Source organism: Cryptomeria japonica, chromosome 10 (genome assembly GCF_030272615.1).
Source record: "Cryptomeria japonica chromosome 10, Sugi_1.0, whole genome shotgun sequence".
NCBI classification, from domain to species: domain Eukaryota; kingdom Viridiplantae; phylum Streptophyta; class Pinopsida; order Cupressales; family Cupressaceae; genus Cryptomeria; species Cryptomeria japonica.
In genome coordinates, this window is record NC_081414.1 from 661652378 (window position 1) to 661674653 (window position 22276).

The 22276-nt window shown below is 37.0% G+C and overlaps 1 protein-coding gene across 1 annotated transcript in view; it reads left to right on the top strand.

Annotated features, from left to right (window-relative positions):
* Positions 1 to 22276, top strand: part of LOC131073365 (protein RRC1) — a 76412-nt gene that overhangs the window by 5323 nt on the left and 48813 nt on the right. Inside the window, exons 7-9 of the mRNA XM_058009780.2 lie at positions 2493 to 2645; positions 3058 to 3177; positions 3292 to 3457. Coding sequence (XP_057865763.2) covers positions 2493 to 2645; positions 3058 to 3177; positions 3292 to 3457 — 439 coding nt within the window. The remainder of the gene's footprint in view (positions 1 to 2492; positions 2646 to 3057; positions 3178 to 3291; positions 3458 to 22276) is intronic.

A 22276-nucleotide genomic window follows, 5' to 3' on the forward strand; every position in this document is an offset into this window, starting at 1 on the left:
TGGGGCTTCTCATGTTGTGAGTTACCTGTACCCTAAGCACAGTTAGGTGAGCAGGGTGCTAGGTATTGTTGATATAAGAACCTTTCTTTTCCTTTCCTTAAGGAGACCTTAAAATGCTGTTTAGCTGTAAGTATTATGAGTCTCAGTAACTAAAACCAGACCATCAGGATGGAATACATTAGATTACAGCATTAAATGTGTTAATCAATTTCCACAGAATTCCATATGATGGGAAACAAAAGAGAGTAGAGATTACATTTTTCATCATATACTGTGTGGAAGTTTGGTTTTTCATGACAGAGCTGGGAGGAACATGCAATGACACTAATCCATAATCATGAGTTGGTCAATCTTGAGGATTACAATGTGGTTAACCTAGTAAACTCAATCTTTGTATACAAGATCAAAGCCTTACATATTAGAACACATCTTATTGGTGTCAAAAATCATTAGTGGATAATATCAGCAGATAGAGAGCACCCTATATGATTATCATTATATAATTGAAACTCCTAAAATATAATAAAGGTGCGCTCAATACACGTTTTTTGATTGAAGACTTGGGAGTCAAATTGGTATCAGCTGCATGGATAATTAAATTATTAATCGTCTTTGGCTCAGAGCCAAGGAATGGGGGTGTCCATTTTGCCAAATTCGGTTGGTACTTTAACTTTGCCTTATCCTTGTGGTGTTGGGTCTTTCTAGTCATCAAGAATTGATCACTGGTGGGTTCTTTTTGAGCCAAGTAACTAATACAATTACCACTCTACATATCTGCAAAAATAATGTGCTGAGAATTTTAAAATTATGCTTGTGTCACCAGTGGAACTTTTTTTTTAGTTAAATTTGCCTTTAGGAATCTGTAATTCGGGAGACATGGAATATTTGTGTATATTCATGTTTTTCATTCCACTCTTCTGTTTCTGTTGCACACCTTTAAATTGAAATTCATTTGGCCCAAACTAATATACTGTTGTTCAGGTTTGAGTGTTAGGAAGGTGTGTTGTAGACTCTGCATACATATATTTTTAGTGTTCCTTATGAAATGGAGTAACTAGCAAAGAATCTTCAAATTGCCCATGTCAGATTGATCTCTCCACTTGGAATGTCATCTATGACATTGGAGTTGCATTGTGTAAGCGAATCTATGATGTGGGAGTTACATTGTAAAAGCAGTTATGATGGGGGTTACAAATAGACATCGATGGAGCATTTTTGACTGGCTAAATATGGGGGTTACAAAGAAACATTGATGGGGCATCTTTGACTGGCTAAATAGAGCTATGTAAGAGCATGCAAGAGTGAGTGAATGCTACAAAATGGAGCGCTTGGTTTGACTAGGTTGACTGTTTGATTGTAGGGTCAAAGGAATCTCAGTGGGGCATTGCATTCTATTTATGGGTGTACCAAGGGTTGGGTTGCATGGGTTGAGTTGTAGGAATGTTCACCGAGTTTGGGCTCACAGTTTTGGGGCCTTGGCATTGGAAACTATTTCTTGTTTCCTAGTTTGCTCTACCCCAAATCAAGCTCTTGGAATTGTATTAATGCAAATGTTGTTATAGGTTTCTAGAGCAAGTGCATGCCATCAGCTTGATTGCAAGATTGAAAACACCTCATAGAGTGCATTGAGAACAGTGTTTTTGAAGGTGCATTCTGTTGGACTGGATAGAAGATGGAGTTTATAGTTAAGCACAAGTGAAATAATCTGTATAATCATCTTCTATGTATAATATATTGAATGGTGTTTTGTTGTTGCTGGGTTCTTTCCTAAAAGGGTTTCCTAGGGAATAGCTTATGTCATGTGCATTTTTTTACTACTTTCTCTATTCTGCTGCAATAGTTTGCATTTTATAACAAGTATAACGTAGCTTCTTTCTACTAGATTATTTCTAGTTCCTTTTATCAAAATTGTACATGGCAATATTTTTTTTTGATGAGTTTAATGGATTGTTTTTTTGTAAACTTCACAACTTCAACTTATTTTTTTAAATTTATGGTACCAGTGATTTCGTCATCCAAAATTATACTTTGCATACTTATTATTTTATTGGAATGTGTATGCTTGCATATTTTGAAATGTCTACCATGTGTTGAAGTAATCCATTGCTTCAGCACCTTGATCCTTAGCATCTGGTAGCCTACTTGTGCAATCCAATATATTTTGTTCATGTTGATTCTTTAATTTTACTCTTTCATGCTTCAAATTGTTTTGCATTTTCGAGGCTTCTACCATTGAAACTGGAGATTAAGTTATGCTCTCATAATTTCATAAAATTACATGTCAAGCTCCAATACCGCAAATTCATGCCAGACAGTGAGGATTTTGCAAGCATAATGCTTCTAAGGAAGATTGCAGAAAGTTGTTTTTTATTTGATCTGCATGTGATTTACACTTTTAAGAAAATTCATCTAATGTATTTCAGAGGTTATGTATTGGTTTTGTGTGACCTGATGCCGACCTCCGGTTGTTTTTTGAAATGATGTCACTGTAGAGAGAAGATGAAAAAAGTAAGGAGAAGGCAAAGGGAAAGATGCGCAATATAGATAATTTCATGGAAGAATTAAAGCTAGAGCGAGAAATGAGGGAAAAACGCAATCAGGATCGTGAGCATCGACAAGAAGGAAGGCCAAATGAAATCTCAATGGTATATGCCCTTTCTAGCTGTGGCTTATTTAATCTGTTATATAGTCCAAGCCGTCTTATAGCAGCTTTAACCATTGAGCATCAGAATCTGGCAGTTAACCAGAGGAATAATGTGCCAAATTATTATACTTATAGAGCAAATTTCTTTGATGTTAAGCACCTTTTTGTTGGCTGTTAAAAATGAAGCAATGACCTAAAGTTTTCCACGCGAACTAAGCATCATGGTTGGAAATTCTATGATGTTGAAGTGAGAAAAAATAATGAAACAAGGCAGATTGGTTGCCTTCTGTAAGGAGTAACTCATGCATAGATTTGAGACTGTGGGGACTGTATTGACTCTTGATTATCTGAGAGATTTCAGCATATTCATGATTTTTGTAGATCTGTTTTTCATTATTGTTGACATTATGCAGCCTGTAAGTCATTTTGATGAAATTCCAGAGGAGCTCGATTCAAGTGGAAGACTGTTGGGGTCATTTGATGATGGAGATCCTCAGACAACTAATCTTTATGTAGGAAATTTGTCACCGCAGGTAAAGTGTCTTTCAAGTCTAAAGTTCAATATTTCTCTTCTTGAAAGAGTTGGATGCAGGTTTATTGCATTTGAGCTATTTCTAATTCTATTTATTGTTTGCAAATAATGTCAGGTGGATGAAAATTTCCTCTTACGCACCTTTGGTCGGTTTGGCCCTATTGCCAGTGTCAAGATAATGTGGCCAAGAACAGAAGAGGAGCATAGACGGCAACGCAATTGTGGCTTTGTTGCTTTTATGAACAGAGCTGATGGTCAGGCAGCAAAGGATGAAATGCAAGGTTTGTGCAGCATTAAATCCCAACTTCAAAGTCTATTTACACTACCTATTAAAGATTACCCTTTAGTTTGGGCCCCTATAACCAAGGAAACGCATCTGGTTGATCTCTAAATTTTGGAAGTTTAATTTTGCCGTCGTTCCATTTATGCACCTTAAATGGTCCTCAAATATTGACAACGTTGGACTTAAGGGTCACAATTTTTTTTAACAGTGTAGGAACAGGAGAAAGAATAATGACTAACATTGGACTTAAGGGTCACAATTTTTTTTTTAACACTGTAGGAATAGGATAAAATGACTATAAAGTGAGAAAACCATATCAAATAATGTTGGTGCTGTCATATGGTACATGGTCAAAATTTTAAGTTCCTCATATGACTATCAAGGACATGCAATTGGCAATTTCAGTTTTCTTCCTTTCCATATTGACTTTATGCGACAGTTACATCAAACTATTCATTGTCTTATAATATATTTTTGTATTTTGTGATTGTCATACCCCCGCCAGTCTACAGATTGCAGCCTTAATAACAATAAACCTTGGGGGTGTAATATCAAAAAGGTTAGAAATTGGAGGGGGGCACCTAAGAATAAAAGAAATCAAAATTGGGCTGACTAAGAATTATTTAAAGGGGGCCGACTGAGTTTCATTAGGGATTATTAGTGGGCAGCATGTAAATAAATTAGCAATAGAAGGCAGCACCTGATTATGAAGGGACGTATCCCTTGCCAAGGTTATGATGTTAATGAAAATATGTGACTTTCCCCGAAGACTGAAGACATAAAAGGGGAGATAAATTCCTTTGAGAATGCACGGAATACAATTAATTCAGAATATGAAATCTGAACAGCAAGTTAGAAATACAATCAGCAATAAATATAATCAATTCAAGTAGCAATCCTTATAAAGCTCTCAAGTATTATTCAAAGATTGAACTGCCAATACATCAAGAAATATTTAGTTAGCAATAATCTAGCAAATTCCTTGATAAACCGGTTTTGAATTTGTGGAAGTGTCTCGCAAATAGGAAGGACGATCATCCTTCCAAGTTCATGATGAAGGGATGATCCATCTTTCATGCTCTTATCAAGCCGAACAGAAGATGGGATGGATGGTCAGCCTTCCATGCCCTTGGGCTTGATCAAGGAGGACAGCAAGCCTCCAAGATGGAAGGGCAGCCCACCTTCCATGCTATCAGTAGATCAAGGATGATCAGCCTTGATATTGCCATTTGCAAGTGTTTCCAAGGAATTCATGGTATGGTTTTCTATGAGGGATATGCTACGATCCGAATATTAATGATGCTATGATTTATTGATTTTAATATTAATGATGCTAGGATGTATTGATTTGAATATTATCATAATTTCCTGATGTTTAATATTTCTAACATCAGTTTTTAGTGATTAATATTGTTTGCAGGTGTAAAAACCAGGAATGGCCCAATAAGGGACATTACACATTTCCTTTTAATGAGGTCCTCTGATCTTTTTTAGTTGATACCATTGTTTTTGTAATGTCCCTTCTTGTGATCTTCCCGATTTCTGCCCTAGAATAATAATTCCAGCTTAAGTCTAAGGAGATAATTCATTTATGTTACACACATTCCTGAGCATCAAAGTTTTTATATTTTGCCTCTATCATGATGTTACCTAAGCATCATCACCAGCCTATTAGACTGTAGTTAATTTTTCCATCAAATCAGTTGTGAGAGTTTATCTTAAGGAGAATGGTTGGACATACAAACACATATAAGAATGTTATTTTGGAACAAAGCTAGTTCTAAAAGTTCCTAAAGAATCCAGGCTTGAACACTGCTTGAGATAATGCTAGGACAATGAGATTACGAATGCAACTTCATCCTTATTAGAATGGCAGAGATATTGTTAGTACTTTATCACCCACCATGTACTAGAGAAAATATGATGAACAGATAGTACAGTAGAAATCGTATATGAAAAAATTGTATTTCTTCTAAGGATAGGCAGCTTAATATGCTTATAATGAGGATAAGTCATAAATATGGGTTATATTGCATGTCAATTGCAAGAAGTATTTACACGATTCATAGAAAAGAAATTAAAAGGGCTTTTGAAGTCCTCACAAAGCACATTACAAACCAATGAGGTTAAATCCCAAAATTAAATTAAAGAGCAAAATTTAAATGAATATCGGGAATTTCACATGGATTCGAAACTCCATTGGCACCTGTAGTAGCTCTCACTGTCACAACCACCCAAAAAGCTGATGTAATGTTGAAAGGGCAAAAGTAAAGTTGAAAGGCTGTCGGCGTTTCTTCTTAGTTTCAAACTAACTTCAAGATCCGCAAAAGTTTTCAAAATCATCCCTCTTCTCTGACACCATGTTTGAACTTACTAAAGAAAGTGAATGTATTAAATTTTTGGAATTTGTCTTTGGTTTTGGATATACCGGTCGCATCCGATGCACTTCTTGCAACCACTGAAAAGCCCATTTGATGATCGCAGGCTGTGTCAAAAGTCAAAAAGAAAAAAATCATCGACATCCTACTTTGGTTTTGGAACTCCATTCGGACTCTGCAAGAGGTTTTAGAACCTCTCACTTCTCCCAACAGTGTCATAATTGCAGTATATTCCCAACTCCACATCTTCGTCTTTGTAACAGCATATCCTTTTATTGCTTCCCAAATGCTGATAAGACCATAAGACAAGGTGAATGGGTTTGAAAGTTTATCGGTATTTAAAATTTTTTGATTGGTGTTGAAGTTGTATTTGGCCCTGATGCATTAGCCATTGATTTGAGCAAGATTCCTGATGACAGAGGAATTAAAAGATCTCCATCAATAAACCGGTTGAAGAGGAAAGTGTGAAACATGGTAAGAGTATGATAACTATGAATATTGCTGGTGAAGACAACTCAGAAGATCCAAGTAGCATACTAAATTAATTTGTGTATTTAAGGGAGAGCATCATTCAAGCGCTTATCCTCCAACCATAGACTTGGCAGTCCCTCGCACACCTTCCAAAGGAAATGGCCCGATCCTTCATGGGGTTACAAACACAGGAATGGGTCAAGCTGCCACCTGAGCTTGGAGTTTGTATCCTACTCTGGTCTAGCTGGTCACACAACTATAGTCTCCTGCTAACTATGTATGATCCTTGGTCTAGACGAGGTGACTAGACATGGTGAGCTGGCTAGCACATGCAGACCATTGCGCCACCTTGGCCAAAGGTTTTTATGGTATCCACCCGTGTTTGGAGTGTAGCCATCTGCTCACCCACCCCTACTCTACTTGGGATCTCTGACTATCTACCTAAGTTACCTGTTCCGGTTCGGATTCGGGTATGGAATCGTGGATTCGGCAATTTTTTTTTTTTTTGGGTACGGGTACGTTCGTCCGTACATATATATATATATATTTTAATTTTTTTTATATATATATATATGTTCAAACTTCAAACATCAAAGTTATATATGTTCACAGTTCAAACATACAAATATGAAACATACAATGTAACTTTCCCATACAATGATACATAAATGATAACAGATAAATCATAAATCATAAATCCATAATTGCCAATGCCAATTAATATTCAGATATTGATATATCGTAAATCATAAATGTAATATCATATTCATAATTTGCAAAAAAGATAATATTCAAGCTTCAAGTTTCAACTGATTCAAGTTACAAAATGTGAAAATGTCATGACACAATAAAGTATAAAGTTAAACATTCAAATTACAAGCCATCTATGGGATTTAAATTCCATATTCATCTTCATCTGAAGCATCCAACCCAAGCCCAAGGTCATCAAGTGGTTCAAATTCAGCATCAATTGAACCAATATCAAATGGAATGCCACTCCCACTAGCTATGTCTCTCTCAAATTCCATAACTGCCTCGTCTATAGAGACTTGGCAAAGTTGTGCAACTGTAGCATCTAAATCAGCACACTCAGGGGCTAGTTCCCAATTCCTTGTTACACCCTCACTATATCCAGGGTCCTTATGTGACAACAAACGAAGGTTGGAGTGTACGTAGACCAAATCCTTAGCTTTCTTTGCACCCAAACGATTACGTTTGACTGAGTGGATGAAGGAGTATGTACTCCAATTCCGCTCAGCTGAAGAAGAACTTGCAACCTGTTAGAAGTTAAAACATAATTAGAAATTTATAAATTAAAATTATAAAATAAAAATATGATAGCATCAAATGGAATTGGAAAACTATAAAAATAAAAAATAAAAAGATACATACTTGGGTGTTAAGTTTAATTGCAAGAGGCTGCAAGTAAACGGAGCCTTGACCATGTACATACCACCACTCATCAGCATCCATCCCATATCTAGCATTAAGAGCTACAACATCATGATTTTTTGCAGATACAAATTGGCCAAACTCCCTCAAGACAATATTTCTTGTCTCCTCATCTTGATATATCTTTTTAAAGGCAGCCTTATAGCCAGAAGCAACCTCTGCATCTCTATATGGTGGCACCCTCCTTGGTGTTGCAAGCATCTCTGCACTATAAAATTTTGGCGTCAAAGCAAGTGCTAAGAGATGTAAGGGGGTGGTCATCTTGTTCCAACGGTCAACAACAATTTTCTGCACAACTTTGAAAAATGTTTCCGTTGGGTCATTTTCTTTTCTATTTATTACTTCTTTTATTTTTTCCACCATGCAATCCATGCCATCATAAATCTCACCCAAACATGGGCGATCAGTATCAACATACCTGATCATGCTCATGATGGGCTCAGTGAAATTCAAAACATATTCCACATCATCCCACCATTTCTCACTAAGGATCAATGCTCTTACTTTTAGAGCTCTTTCTGTGTGGGACTGCTTCCATACACTCCATAAGCTGTTGATGACCATAGAACTCAAGGTGTCTCGCACCTTCAGAAGTCGTCTTAAGACGAGCGTGTGAGATGCAAATCGTGTTTCAGCAACCTAACATGACATAACAAAATACACAACATATATCAAATGTAAGTCTATAAAAAATACAAATTTAAAACTAAAAAATTAAAAAATAAAATTTAAAATTAGTAATTATAAATTACCTTCAACAACTCCAACTTGGAGAAGGTCCTGAAAATGGCTTGTGACATATGATGATTAGTCACAAACATTTGAATCTCCTCGCCCTCCGCATACAGTTTTTTCACCCAATCAATTTGTGTGCCAAGCTTTTGCATGATTAAATTGAGTGAGTGTACTGTGCATGGTGTCCAAAAGATGTGACCATATGTAGCCTCCACTATAGTCCCTGCTGCCCTACAATTTTTAGCATTGTTAGTTACAACTTGGACAACATTTTGAGGCCCCACCATGTCAATGCATTCTATCAAGATATTGGCAATGAAACTTGCATCTTTCACTTGCCCCTCACAATCCACTGCTTTCAAAAACATTGCCCCTTTAAGACACACTGCTATAACATTGATCAATGGCCTATTTTTACAATTTTTCCATTCATTAGAAACAATGGTCACACCTGTTTCGTGCCATGTATCTTTGATGACCTTCAACTGTGACTCTACGGATGCTTTCTCCTTTGCCAATAAGGTGGTTCTCACCTTTTCATACCCTGGACAAACATAATCAGAAGGTGTATTGCAAAGAGTATGCACCATGTCCCGAAAGTAAGGTGATCTAACAAGGTTGAAAGGAAGCCCATTGCCATAAAGGCAACGTCCAATTTGGAATCTGCAATCTCTCTCAATTCATTTTTGAAGGCAAAATCCAATGGGCCTCTTTTCCGTGAAGCCACAACATTCTGATTCTCTACTGCATCAACTGGTGGGTTTTGCATGAAAGGATGTGAACCAGCTGGTCTTGTGGAGCCAATGCTACTAGAAGGCCTCTTAGACATTGAGCTTGGATGGACAAGAGGATGATCAGTCTTTGCTTTGCTACTTCTCCTATCAGCTTCCTCTTGTTCTCTAATATATCCCAAAACTAGAGCTTTTGACAGCCCCCTGCCATCTGATCCCTTACAAAATTTTATTCCACGCCCAGGGATGAAACAAAGGTGGCCTTTCACTCGAAAGTATGAGCTGGTATACTCAGTGCCACAATGGTTGCACTTCCAAACAAAACCCCCACCACCAGACACTGGCTTGATCATTGTTGTATAATGCCAAAGTGGTGAATCTTGATTAATTTTAAAGGGGGTATTTTCAGTTCGGACATTTGCAACTGAACTAGAGCTTGCACTTGCACTTCCAGTTCCAGCCATTATGTATGATTATATGAGTAATGCACCTAAAATGAAAAGAGAAAGCACAACATTATTGAAAAAAATTATTAAAATTTCGGCATTATAACCCCATATTGTGCATACAAAGTGTAAAAAAATATACAAGACTTCTTTAAAAAAAATTAAAAAAACTTAAAAAAAAAATTTAAAAATTTGAAAAAAACTTGGAAAAATTCTTGAAAACTTGAAAAAAATTCAGATTCACTTACCTTTAATGGCTAAATCTTCCTTCTCTAGTGATTCCTATGCCTTTGATGCGTGTCTCACACCTTCGTAGTCATCACCTTCGAAGAAAAATACAAAAACTAAGAAACTTGATTGTAGAGAAAAAATCTTCAAAAATGCAAGTAGAACGGGTTGAATGCATGTTTTGATGCATGAAATGCATCATAAAGGGGCGGATTAGGGTTTAGATGTTAAAATAAGATTAAAAAATTTGTTTTTTAATTGTTTTTATTTGTTTTCTAACCCGTGGGCCCCATTTTTGGGAACCACGAGCTTGGGTTCACCTGGGTCCTCTTGGGCTCGACCTGGGTCCCACCCGGGTCCTGTCCAGGCGGATGGGTTCCTTGTGGGTCCTGGGACCCAGGTCCTGCCCAGGCGGCTGGGTTCCTTGTGGGTCCGCAAGGAACCTAGCCGCCTGGGCAGGACCCGGGTGGGACCCAGGTCGAACCAGGCTCGGATCAGGACCCGACCATTTTTGGCAAGAATCGGTAACTGAGCTATCTACCACTTAAGGCCACTTGTTGGACTAACTTGGTTAACTAGTTATGTAACTCTCATACCCGTCCTGGTATTGAAATCCTTGGTCTCTCGACCTATTTCATTTGGTTGTTAATGCTTACAAAAAAGTAACTTTGTTGTCTTTCATGTATGGTTTTTCATGACCTTTACTTCTTACACTTCTGTGTCTAAGTGATCTGACATTCTTATTAATGGTTGAACAGTTCCATTAACCTTGTTTAGAATAAATTGGCCAAGAATTTAACATAATATGATCTAAGTACTTGAGTTTCACATGAACATGTTACTGATACGAGGTGAGTAATTTCTCAGTAATGCACCACTTTAGACTAATCTCGTCTTTTCATAAATTTTACTTGTAGTTTCTTATCAAATTTCAACCCTTATGGGGTTGACAACTTAGTTTTCTTTTAATAGTTTAGTCTTGTTCTTGCATATATTCTTCTGTCCGCAGAAGGACTCAGGACAACTTTAGTGGTATCTTACAATTCAAGTAAATCTTTTGAGTATTAAACAGTTTCCTTCCTTAATACATATCTCAAGAAAGCTTGACTATTAATCATTTCTTCCTGTTAGGGTTTCTTGTGGGTTTAACAAGTTAACTTAACCAATGCTTGAAAAGTTCTCACATAGAGGATGGTTCAGACTCACCATTACTGGTGCAAAGTTATTTGGTTCCCTGAGGTAGTATGCTAGTTTAATGGAAAGTTGACTTTATATAGCAAAGATTTTTGCAATGAAAAGATAATCAAATCTTTTATCTGAGACAATATTGATTTGAAAGGAAACTCAAAATCTTTATATCTGAGATATAGTTTTGAGATGGAAGAAACTCATTTCTTAATAACTTGAAACAGCTTTGTATTTATCTCATGGCTCATAACAATATTTGAGTCTAAGTTGTCTTGTCTAGATATTGCTATCAAGTTGGTTGTGCTAGTTATTTTGAATTTTCTACAGCGGAACCTTAGGGAAGAAATGCATAGTTCAAAGCTCATGAACAAAGCAAGGCTCGGATGATGAGCAAACTTAAAAGACTGATTTCATATTCACACTTTTTAAGGTTTCCTTAAAGATTTTCTTTTCATAATAGAGAGCAAGAAATGTTCATGCATATTCAAGGCTCTCATTGGAGCAAACTTCTAAATTGTATACATTCATTGCTTAACAATTCACACTAGCTGTTTCCAAGAATGTTTTCAATAACAGAATTAAAGTAAGGAAAAACATGCATGTAGCAGCGGCCTGAATATATTTCTCATTCTCCAACTCAGGCTCCGTAGGCACTAGCTCGAAGCTACTTTCTAAGGGTCGTACTTTCTCCCTTTTCACAGAATTTCTTCGCTTCATATTGAATGCCAAAAACAAAAGTATCAAAATTAACTGTCTTTCTTCGAGCTCACTAAAGAGCCTCTTTTATCCTACGGTTTTTAATTTTTAGCCTTTCTTATATTAGCGCCTCCAAGATTTAGTTTTGGCATCGATGCATTGCCTCTCACCCCAAAATTATGCCATCTCAAAATAAATTTCTATGTATTAAAGATAAGAACCGATTGAATTTAATCTTCTTTTCATGTGTTAAAATGTATTCTTAATCAGTCTTTATGAAATCGATAGACCAATGGCTTGGCCATGTTCAAGAAATTAACGACCCATAATAATTGCATTTGATATGGCTTGAGTGCCTATCGAAGGTTTCAAGAATTATTAATGAGTCTTACCTTTAGCTGATGACAGTTTAGGCTTGCATAGCCCCATTAATTGATTCCAAAGTATTGAATCATAACAAAGCCTTAATGTGTGTGATATATGTAATTTTTGTGCCCTAGATCAGTAATCAGTTTTATGTCCTTTAATTATGCCCTAGTTTGTTAATCAGATTTGTAACATTTTAGTAAATCATAATTTAGTAAACTCAGAAATGAAGGAAGTAAACAAGTGACAAACACACATACCTTGGGAAAACCTCCAAGGAGGAAAAACCCAGCATTAAAGACCCACAGGTCAGATTATATATTCTCCCTTAAAAATCACAAGTACAATACTTAGCTTCCTTGTCAGATCTGATCCCTTTTGTATGACAGATCTGCACTTCTAAGTTCTTCAAGTCTGCACCAAAACAACCTATGTCCTCTTGGACAATTTCGCACAAGTCTGGACAAGTTCGCACCCTCCTTGTAAATTCGCACCTTTTATGCAGAGCTAATTCGCTTGACTTTTTTTTTAATTGTCTTTGCAAGATATCTTTATTTATATATGTCTTTAGCCTTTATTAATTCAAGTCGGCCTCCTTCCTTTTTTGGCGCCAATATATTTAATGTGGCGTGGGTATTTTAGGATGGCGTGAAGTATAGGGCTGGGCTTAGACTTTGGGTCACGTTACCCTTTAGGATAGGGCCCAGTCCTAAATGGGTTCGGATGTTGCCTTAAGGCAATCCGAACCCATATATAGACTAGTTACAAACAACACTCCCTCTTAACTAGGGAAGAAGAGAATACATAAACTGAACCTTTAGAGTTCCATCTAGCACACAAGCATAGAATGTATTTAGCATACAAGCATAGAATTACATCTTCCACCTAGCACACAAGCATAGAAAGTGTAATACACAAGTGGGTCTTTACATAATTACAATTATCCATCTAGCACACAAGCATAGATTGGACACAATTCATTCTTGCACACAAACAAAGAATGATTAAAGTGCTGCAGATAGAGTCACTGAGGTTGGAGCTCCCTCTCAATCAGGGTTCCGTTTTCCACAACTCCAAGTCTGTCTGTGAAGCACTCGAACTTCACTTTGGATAAAGGTTTGGTAAGGATGTCCGCAACCTGTTCATCCATGCTAATGTACTTTAGGTGAATGGCGCCTCTTTGCACCATATCCCGAATGAAGTGATAATGCGTTTCCACATGTTTGGACCGGTCATGAAATACAGGATTTACTGACATCTTTATACAACTTTGATTATCACAATGAATGGTGGTAGGACCACTAGTTTGACCAAATAATCCAACAGGGAGTTTGCGAAGCCACACTGCTTCTCTGGATGCAACAGATGCTACAATGTACTCAGCTTCTGCTGTGCTCAATGCTACGAAAGATTGCTTTCTACATGCCCAAGAGATCACTGCAGAACCCAAGTTGAAGCAGATACCCGAAGTACTTTTCCTGTCCTTGACACTTCCTGCACAATCTGAATCTGAATAGCCTTCCAGGAAGATTGAAGTGTTAAGTGAATACTTCAACCCATAACCAATAGAGCCACGCAGGTATCTTAGGATGTGCTTGGCAGCCACCAGGTGAACAAGTTTAGGCAAGCTCATGAACTGACTGAGGGCATTCACAGCATAACAGATATTTGGCCTTGTATTGACTAAATACATCAATGATCCAATCAGCTGCCTATACTCAGATGGATCTGCAAAATCAGAGTTAGTTGCTGAAACACTTAACTTTTTTAAGTTAGATTCCATAGGAGTATGCATGGGTTTACAATCCATCATTCTAAATCTTTTCAAAATATCAATAGTATATTTTCCTTGACTTACAAAAAATTCATTGGATTTTTGCCATACTTCTAACTCTAGGAAATAATGCATTAGACCTAAATCCTTCATTTCAAATTCTGAGGCTAATTCTTTCTTACATCTTATAATTAATTTATTTTCACCGATGAGAAATAAATCATCCACATACAAAACCAAAATAAGCATATCATCATTATAAACCTTTAGGTAAATGTTAGCATCAGCATCATTCTTACGAAACCCTAAGCTTAGTAAGTACTTATCAATTTTTTCATACCAAGCCCGAGGAGCCTGTTTGAGCCCATATAAGGCTTTCTTCAACTTGCAAACGTGAGAATCTCTTTTATGGATTACATAACCTTCTGGTTGCTCAATATAGACTTCCTCCTCAATAACACCATTGAGGAAGGCTGTCTTAACGTCCATTTGATGCAATTCCTAACCTTTGGCTGCAACAATAGCTATTATAGATCTAATAGAAGTATATCCTGCAACAAGAGCAAAAGTTTCTTCATAATCTATTCCTTCCTTTTGAGAAAAACCACGAGCTACAAACCTAGCTTTGTATTTTTCAATACTACCATCAACATTATGCTTAATTTTAAACAACCATTTAGAGGAAACAACAGACTTACCTTTGGGTCTGGGTACAATGTCCTAGACATCATTCTTGATGATAGACCCATACTCTTCATCCATGGCTAATTTCCAAGCATGATGGGACATGGCTTCTTCGACATTGTGAGGTTCAGACTCAATGATATTACACATCACAGAAATGTAGTTGGCGTGATTTTGGAATCTCTTGCTATCTCTAAAGGTTCCTTTGGGAGCAACAAATCCTTCAGCATCTTGAATCGCGTTTCTAATCCAAAGTGGTCTTTTCTTGCAGACCACAATATCCTGAGGTATATCGGTAGAGTTCATGGGTTCTATTGGGTCATTCTGAACTTCCTGATCCGGAAGGTCAGTAGACTCCTCCTGTATCTCAGGGTTAGCATCAACTATTGAATCTTGATTTTCAATCACCATATCATTATTATTAGATAATGAACCTTTAGATCTTTTGAAAGCAATACCTTCTTCAAAAGTTACATCTCTACTTACCTCAACATACTTTTAACCTGAAATGTAGATCCCGAAGGCTTTAGAAGATTCGATGTATCCCACTAAGATGCCTTTCTTTCCAGAAGGATCCAACTTGGTTCGTTTTTCTTTAGGCACATGAACATACACCGGGCTCCCGAATATCCTTAGGTAGCTGATGTCAGGTTTGATTCCTGTAAAGGCTTCTTCAGGAGTCACATCCTTTAGGGTACGATGAGGACATCTATTCTGAATATAAACTGTAGTTTTGGATGCTTCTGCCCATAGAAAAGGTTGCAGATCTTGATCATGGATCATGGCTCTTGCAGCTTCAACAATGGTCCTGTTCTTTCTTTCAGCAACTCCATTTTGCTGAGGATTGTAGGGAACACATAACTCCCTCTTAATTCCTGCTTTAACACAAAAGTCATAGAAGCTACCCGAGGTGTATTCACCTCCATTGTTAGACCTTAAACATTTAATTCGATTTTCTGTAGTATTTTCAACTAAGGCTTTGAATTCTTTAAATCTGTTTAGGACTTCTTCAGACTCTTTAGATTTAAGAAAGTAGATCCATGTTTTCCTAGAGAAATCATTTATGAAGATAACATAATACATGAAACCACTAGGAGATGCTACAGACATAGGACCACATAAATCTGAATGAATAAGTTCTAACTTTTCTTTAGCCCTACTATCGCTTTTATGAAAAGGATTCTTTACATTCTTACCCATTGCACAACCTTTACAAGCATCATCATGAGATAAACTAAGTTTAGGCATACCTTTAACCATTTTACCGAGAGTGGGAAGGGCTTGAAAGTGTAGATGTCCAAGTCTTCTATGCCATGGCTCGCATGATTCAGGGGTCTCATGAATGAGAGCTTGAATTGGATTAGCTGCAAGCTTATATAAACTATCACATCTATTTCCAATAACACGAGCAGTTTTGAAATTAGATTTCTTAGACCAAGCGAGTACTTTACCTTCAGAAAATGCTATTTGCAAACCCTTATCTTCTAAGGCAGAAATGGAAATAAGATTTCTTTTAATACTAGGTACAAAGAGAATATCACAGAGTTGTAAGGAAATACCAAAATCTAGTTTTAAAGAGGTGGTACCAGAACCTTTTACCGAGTATCGAGCATCATCACCGATTACCACATGAAGGTTGGTGTCCTTTTCAATCAGATCTGAGAGATGCTCACGAAAACCTGAGATTTGTCTAGAGGCACCACTGTCAAGTATCCACGTATTACTGTCCGTAGGAACATTGCTGGATAGAGCAGAGATGAGAAGATAATCCTCACTTTGTTCGGCAACTTCATTTAAATTGACTTCCCTTTCCTTTGGATCATTCTGACAATCTCTGGCATAGTGACCATATTTATTACATCTGAAGCAACGAATGTGAGAGGAATCTCTTGACTTTTTCCTTGGATCATAGGAGGAGGATCTAAAATCTTTGCTTCTCTTTTCTTTCTTCCAATGTCCACCTTTCCTAGATTTAGCTAAGAGAACATGATTATCTTTGTGAGAGTTCTTGAGTTTTCCTCTTACCTCAATTCGAGATTCCTCTTCGATGCAATCAGATTGAAGACGCTCAAAGTTGGGATGATCGGCTCTTCCACCAATGCTACGAATGAATGGTTCCCATTCATCAGGTAGACCATTTAATGCAATCATAACAAGATCTTTATCCGAGATTTGGCAATCAAGAGTACTTAGCTTGTCCTTTAGTTCATTGATCTTCATGAAATAGGATATGATTGAGTCTTCTTCTTTCATTTTCATGTGAAGAAGCTGTTGTCTTAGAGAAAGAGCCCTATTGAGGTTGTTGACTTCATACATCCCTTCCAAGTGTTTGATCATTTCCCTGGCAGATGCAAACTTTGATATGACAGTGACAAGATGATTCTTGACAGAGATTCAATTATGATCTTCCTAGCCTTGAGGGAGTCTTTCTTGAACTGTTTCAGCTCTTCAGCATCTTCTGGAGTGGACATACCTTCTTCTTCTACGAATTTCAGCAGATCATTCTCTTCAAGGATCAATAGAATACGGACTTTCCAAGCAGCAAAATCAAGGGCTCCATCAAGTCTATCTTCAGCCCTCAAACCTGACATTTTAATCTGAAAACAAACAGCAGCTATATGCACCAAATGATTTACTAAAATCTGAAGTTAGTGACACCTTAGCTCTGATACCATGTAATTTTTGTGCCCTAGATCAGTAATCAGTTTTATGTCCTTTAATTATGCCCTAGTTTGTTAATCAGATTTGTAACATTTTAGTAAATCATAATTTAGGAAACTCAGAAATGAAGGAAGTAAACAAGTGACATACACACATACCCTGGGAAAACCTCCAAGGAGGAAAAACCCAGCATTAAAGACCCACAGGTCAGATTATATATTCTCCCTTAAAAATCACAAGTACAATACTTAGCTTCCTTGTCAGATTTGATCCCTTTTGTATGACAGATCTGCACTTCTAAGTTCTTCAAGTCTGCACCAAAACAGCTTATGTCCTCTTGGACAATTTCGCACAAGTCTGGAGAAGTTCGCACCCTCCTTGTAAATTCGCACCTTTTATGCAGTGCTAATTCGCTGGACTTTTTTTTTTAATTGTCTTTGCAAGATATCTTTATTTATATATGTCTTTAGCCTTTATTAATTCAAGTCGGCCTCCTTCCTTTTTTGGCGCCAATATATTTAATGTGGCGTGGGTATTTTAGGATGGCGTGAAGTATAGGGCTGGGCTTAGACTTTGGGTCACGTTACCCTTTAGGATAGGGCCCAGTCCTAAATGGGTTCGGATGTTGCCTTAAGGCATTCCGAACCCATATATAGACCTAGTTACAAACAACTATATATATATATATTGCATTTGATATGGCTTGAGTGCCTATCGAAGGTTTCAAGGATTATTAATGAGTCTTACCTTTAGCTGATGACAGCTTAGGCTTCCATAGCCCCATTAAATGATTCCAAAGTATTGAATCATAACAATGCTTAATATATATATATATATATATATATAAATAATCTATACCATATGCAAGTATTCGCATATATATATATTTAAATAGTATTTGAATAATAAATAATAATTTAAATTATCTTCAAAACCGTATCCGGCTAACTAAGTCAAAAGGAAGATAGAGTCCTTGAACAGATATGGTTCATTACATTCATACATGTGTATATACCGTATGCAAGTATTCACATATATATATATAGTATTTGAATAATAAATAATAATTTAAATTATCTTCAAAACCGTACCGGCTAACTAAATCAAAGGAAGACAGAGACATTGAAGAGATATGGTTCGAAGAACTTAGAATCCTAGGTTGAGTAGGTTGAGTACTATAACGAACTTAGGTGACCAAACTTAACAAGGTGTTGAAAGACAAAACATCCTTACCTTAGGACAACTTGACCTATATATACCAAACTCAAGTGGGTAACTTTCTTGTCCTTGTGTCTGTGACCCTCTCTCCAATGATTCTCTCACTCTCTTTCCTAAGGGTGAAGTGGTTTGACCTACAACCATCTTATAAAACATACCATAGCTAGGCCATACCTTAAATCCATATTATATATACAAATATCGAAGCACAATTACACAGTTTGTCATCTGATTCAAATATTCATTTATTCCAATGAAAACTCATTTAAACATCTAACTGATGAAATCACATAACTGATTTTACATTCATCTCAAAATTATTATGCAAGAATAGTAATTGTATCATGAGAGGGGTGTAACATATCCTCCCCCTCAAGAATCATCATCCTTGATGATTATGTATTAATAGAAAATATGAAAAGAGTCAAGTTTAATCATAACATATGGTATCAAAGCTACCCGGTTCAATATTGGACCTAGGAGCTTGCCACATGAAAGGTAGAATAGTAAATTGAATCATGGAATATGTTGGGTGATACAGGACGTGGATTCGACAAACACCAAGGAAAAAGGTTCAAATTCTATGATCGAATTCCCGTCTGAAAAACAAAACTAATTTTGACTATTCCAGTTGTACCCTACTATGAGACATTGAAACAATGGCAGAAGCAATTCAACGATTCCAAAAGGAGAGGCAAAAATGGCCTACATAGAATAAGAATACATCTAAACCCTCATCTTCTTCTAAGCCAAACATGAACCCTATACAAACCCAAGAAACCCCATTTGGGGAGAGAGTTGTAAAGGTGGGACAAGAGGACCTACATGTTGCTTTTTGGGTATAATTTATACCATCAAATTTTGATTGGCAGGAAGAGCCCATTGAGACGTCACACACTAGCGGAGACAGTAGTTCATAATTTTTGAACTTGTGAAATTGTAAATAATGTTACATGATGTACATCTAACATACTCTTTTTGGAGTAAACAATGAAAACCAAAATTTTGTTTGTGTAAACACTTTTTGCTATTTAAATTTTAGAGCGAAAGTAAGATGCATAATGGTTCTAAATTAGTAAACGCTTCAATGCATTAACAATAACTAGTAACTTAACATGGAAAACACAAGGGACAAATTCAGAGGGTCTGAACTCGCTGAAACACCGATGGCCAAATTGGAGCAGTTGTTATCTATGATGAATGACACCCAGGCCGGGCTCAGGAACCTCGAGCATCAGGTGTTGAGTTAGAATAACATGGCTGGAAATGACCAAGAAACTCAAAATAGGGAGGCCTATAATAGGCACAAGCGCATCACACAAAGTGAGCATTGAGAGGAATACTCGAAAGCTTGGACTCAAAAATGAAGAATCAAATGGCTCATGAGCTTTCATATGATATGAAGAAAGTCAAACCCCCGAAATTTGAAGGTTCAGTGTTTGGAGACGCCGTCGAGGCCTGGGTAATTGAGATGGAAAAGTACTTTGAGATACAAAACTATTTTGAGAACACTAAGGTTGTGTGGGGAGCTTTCAACTATCTAGGGAAGCTGCAACTTGGTGGGAGAATAAGAAGGCCAAGTTAGGCCTAAAATCTACAAGTATAACTTGGGAGTAGTTTGTTGGGAGTTTTGGACAGAGGTGGCTACTTGAGTTGTTTTTTGACCAAAAATTAGTGGATTTCCAGAAATTGAGACAAGGAGATTTCTTAGTTAATGAGTATTGGGAAAAGTTTACTTGGCTACTCAAATATGTACCACAATATCATGCCAGTGAGAGGTTTAGGATCAAGAAGTTTATTATGGGTTTGGACAACCGCATTGGTGGTGCAGTTGATGTCCTTGGGCCAAGTACCATGGACAAAGTGTAGGAAAAGGCCTTCAGACAAGAGCAGAGACTCAAAACAAATGCTGCAATTAGGGATAAGAGTCGTAAGAAATTCAAGTAGTCTCAAACCTCCCAACCTTTTAAGAAGAAAGGAGATAAACACGATTTAGGGAAAAGAAATAACAAAGGGTACAAAGGAAATAGACATGATTCGGAGGGGGAACAATTTCAAGAAGGAGATACATCCAATAGGGCTTTAGAGAAAAGAGGACCACCAGGGGGATGTTTCACCTGTGGAAGTGAACATTACGCAAATCGGCCCCCTAACAAGAATCAAGGGGCATCATATCAGAGGAACCCATTACCTTCATAGTAGGCAACCTTCTAGCAACGAATCCATGTGGCATTGGATAATAGACAAGTAGAATTTTAGATAACTTTGATAGAGACTAATAGGTATGCTTTACGAAAACCCTATTTTTGTCCTCATAGATACGTGTGCAACCGAAAGCTTCATTGCACTCAAATTTTTGAGTAGATTTCCTAAGAGAGTTGGCTTTATGGCAAATACATGGTTTGTGGAATATGCAAATTAGACTAGAGCTCAAGTAGAGCAATGCCTATTTGGAGCTAGGGTTGAGCTTCTAGGGTTTTCAACTAAGTTACCGGTTCTTCCCCTTTTGGCCTAGGTTCCGGTTCTGGTTCTTGCCCGGTCTTGGTTCTCCCCGGGTTCTCCTTGGGTTCCTCCCGGGTCCTTCCCAGGTGGAACCCAGGTCGAACCCAGGAAGACCCGGGTGAACCATGGAGGACCTGCATGAACCCAGGCTCGTGATTTTCCAAAAACGGGGCCCACGGGTCAAAAAAACAATAAAAAAAAGTCTTTTTAAAATAGTTTTTTTATAATTAAACTCTAATTCGCCCCTTTATGACTTTTTAAAAAAGACTTGAAACTTGAATATTATCTTTTTTGCAAATTATGAATATGATATTAGACTTTAGTTATTAGTTTACTGATTACATTTGCGATATATGAATATTTATTGGCATTGGCAATTAATAATTATGGATTATCATTTATCATTTATGTATGGAAAGTCACATTGTATATTTTATTTTTGTATGGATTGTATATATTGACCATATATATATATATAGGGACGAACCTGTACCCGTATCCAATATTTTTTTTTTTTGCCGAATCTGCGAATCCGTACTCGAATCTGAACCCGAACCGGTAACTTAGGTTTTCAACAAAGGTAAATTTGTATGTAGCCCCCTTAGGATCCTATGACATAATCCTAGGAATGAATTGTCTTTGAAGGCATAGGGCTAAGGTCGATTGTTATTCTAAGACTGTGGAATGTTTGGGCGACCTTGGGAAGAAGGTGTTCTTGGAAGGCACTTGCTAAGAAGTCAGAATTCGGTAGATTTGTTGGTGTACCTTGGCCATGTGGTGGGTGATGGAAAGATAAGAATAGATCCAATTAAGGTTTAGGTAGTTATCAATTGGCTAAAGCCCACTACTATAAGTGAGTCTCAAAGCTTTGAAGGCTTGTACTTACCTCCATATATTTGTAAAAGACATCATATGTTGTTATCCCATTGCATGAAGTCATGGGCAAAGGAAGGAATTTAATTGGGACAATAAACAAGTATGTGCATTTGAGGGGTTGAAGAATAAGATAAATGTGACACCAATATTTGCACTGCTCAATTTACAAGCTACTTTTACGGTACAAATTGTTAAATTTTGTGACCCAGATTAGTAATCAGATTATCAGTATTTAATTATTTGCTAATATTAAGTAAAGTAATGACAGAATGAAAGTAAGTGCATAGGAGACAAACACAAATACCCTGAGAAAACCTCCAAGGAGGAAAAACCCAGCACTAAAGACCCACAGATCAGATTATGTATTCAATCTGAATTGTACCAATACAATACTTAGCTGAACTCTTCAGC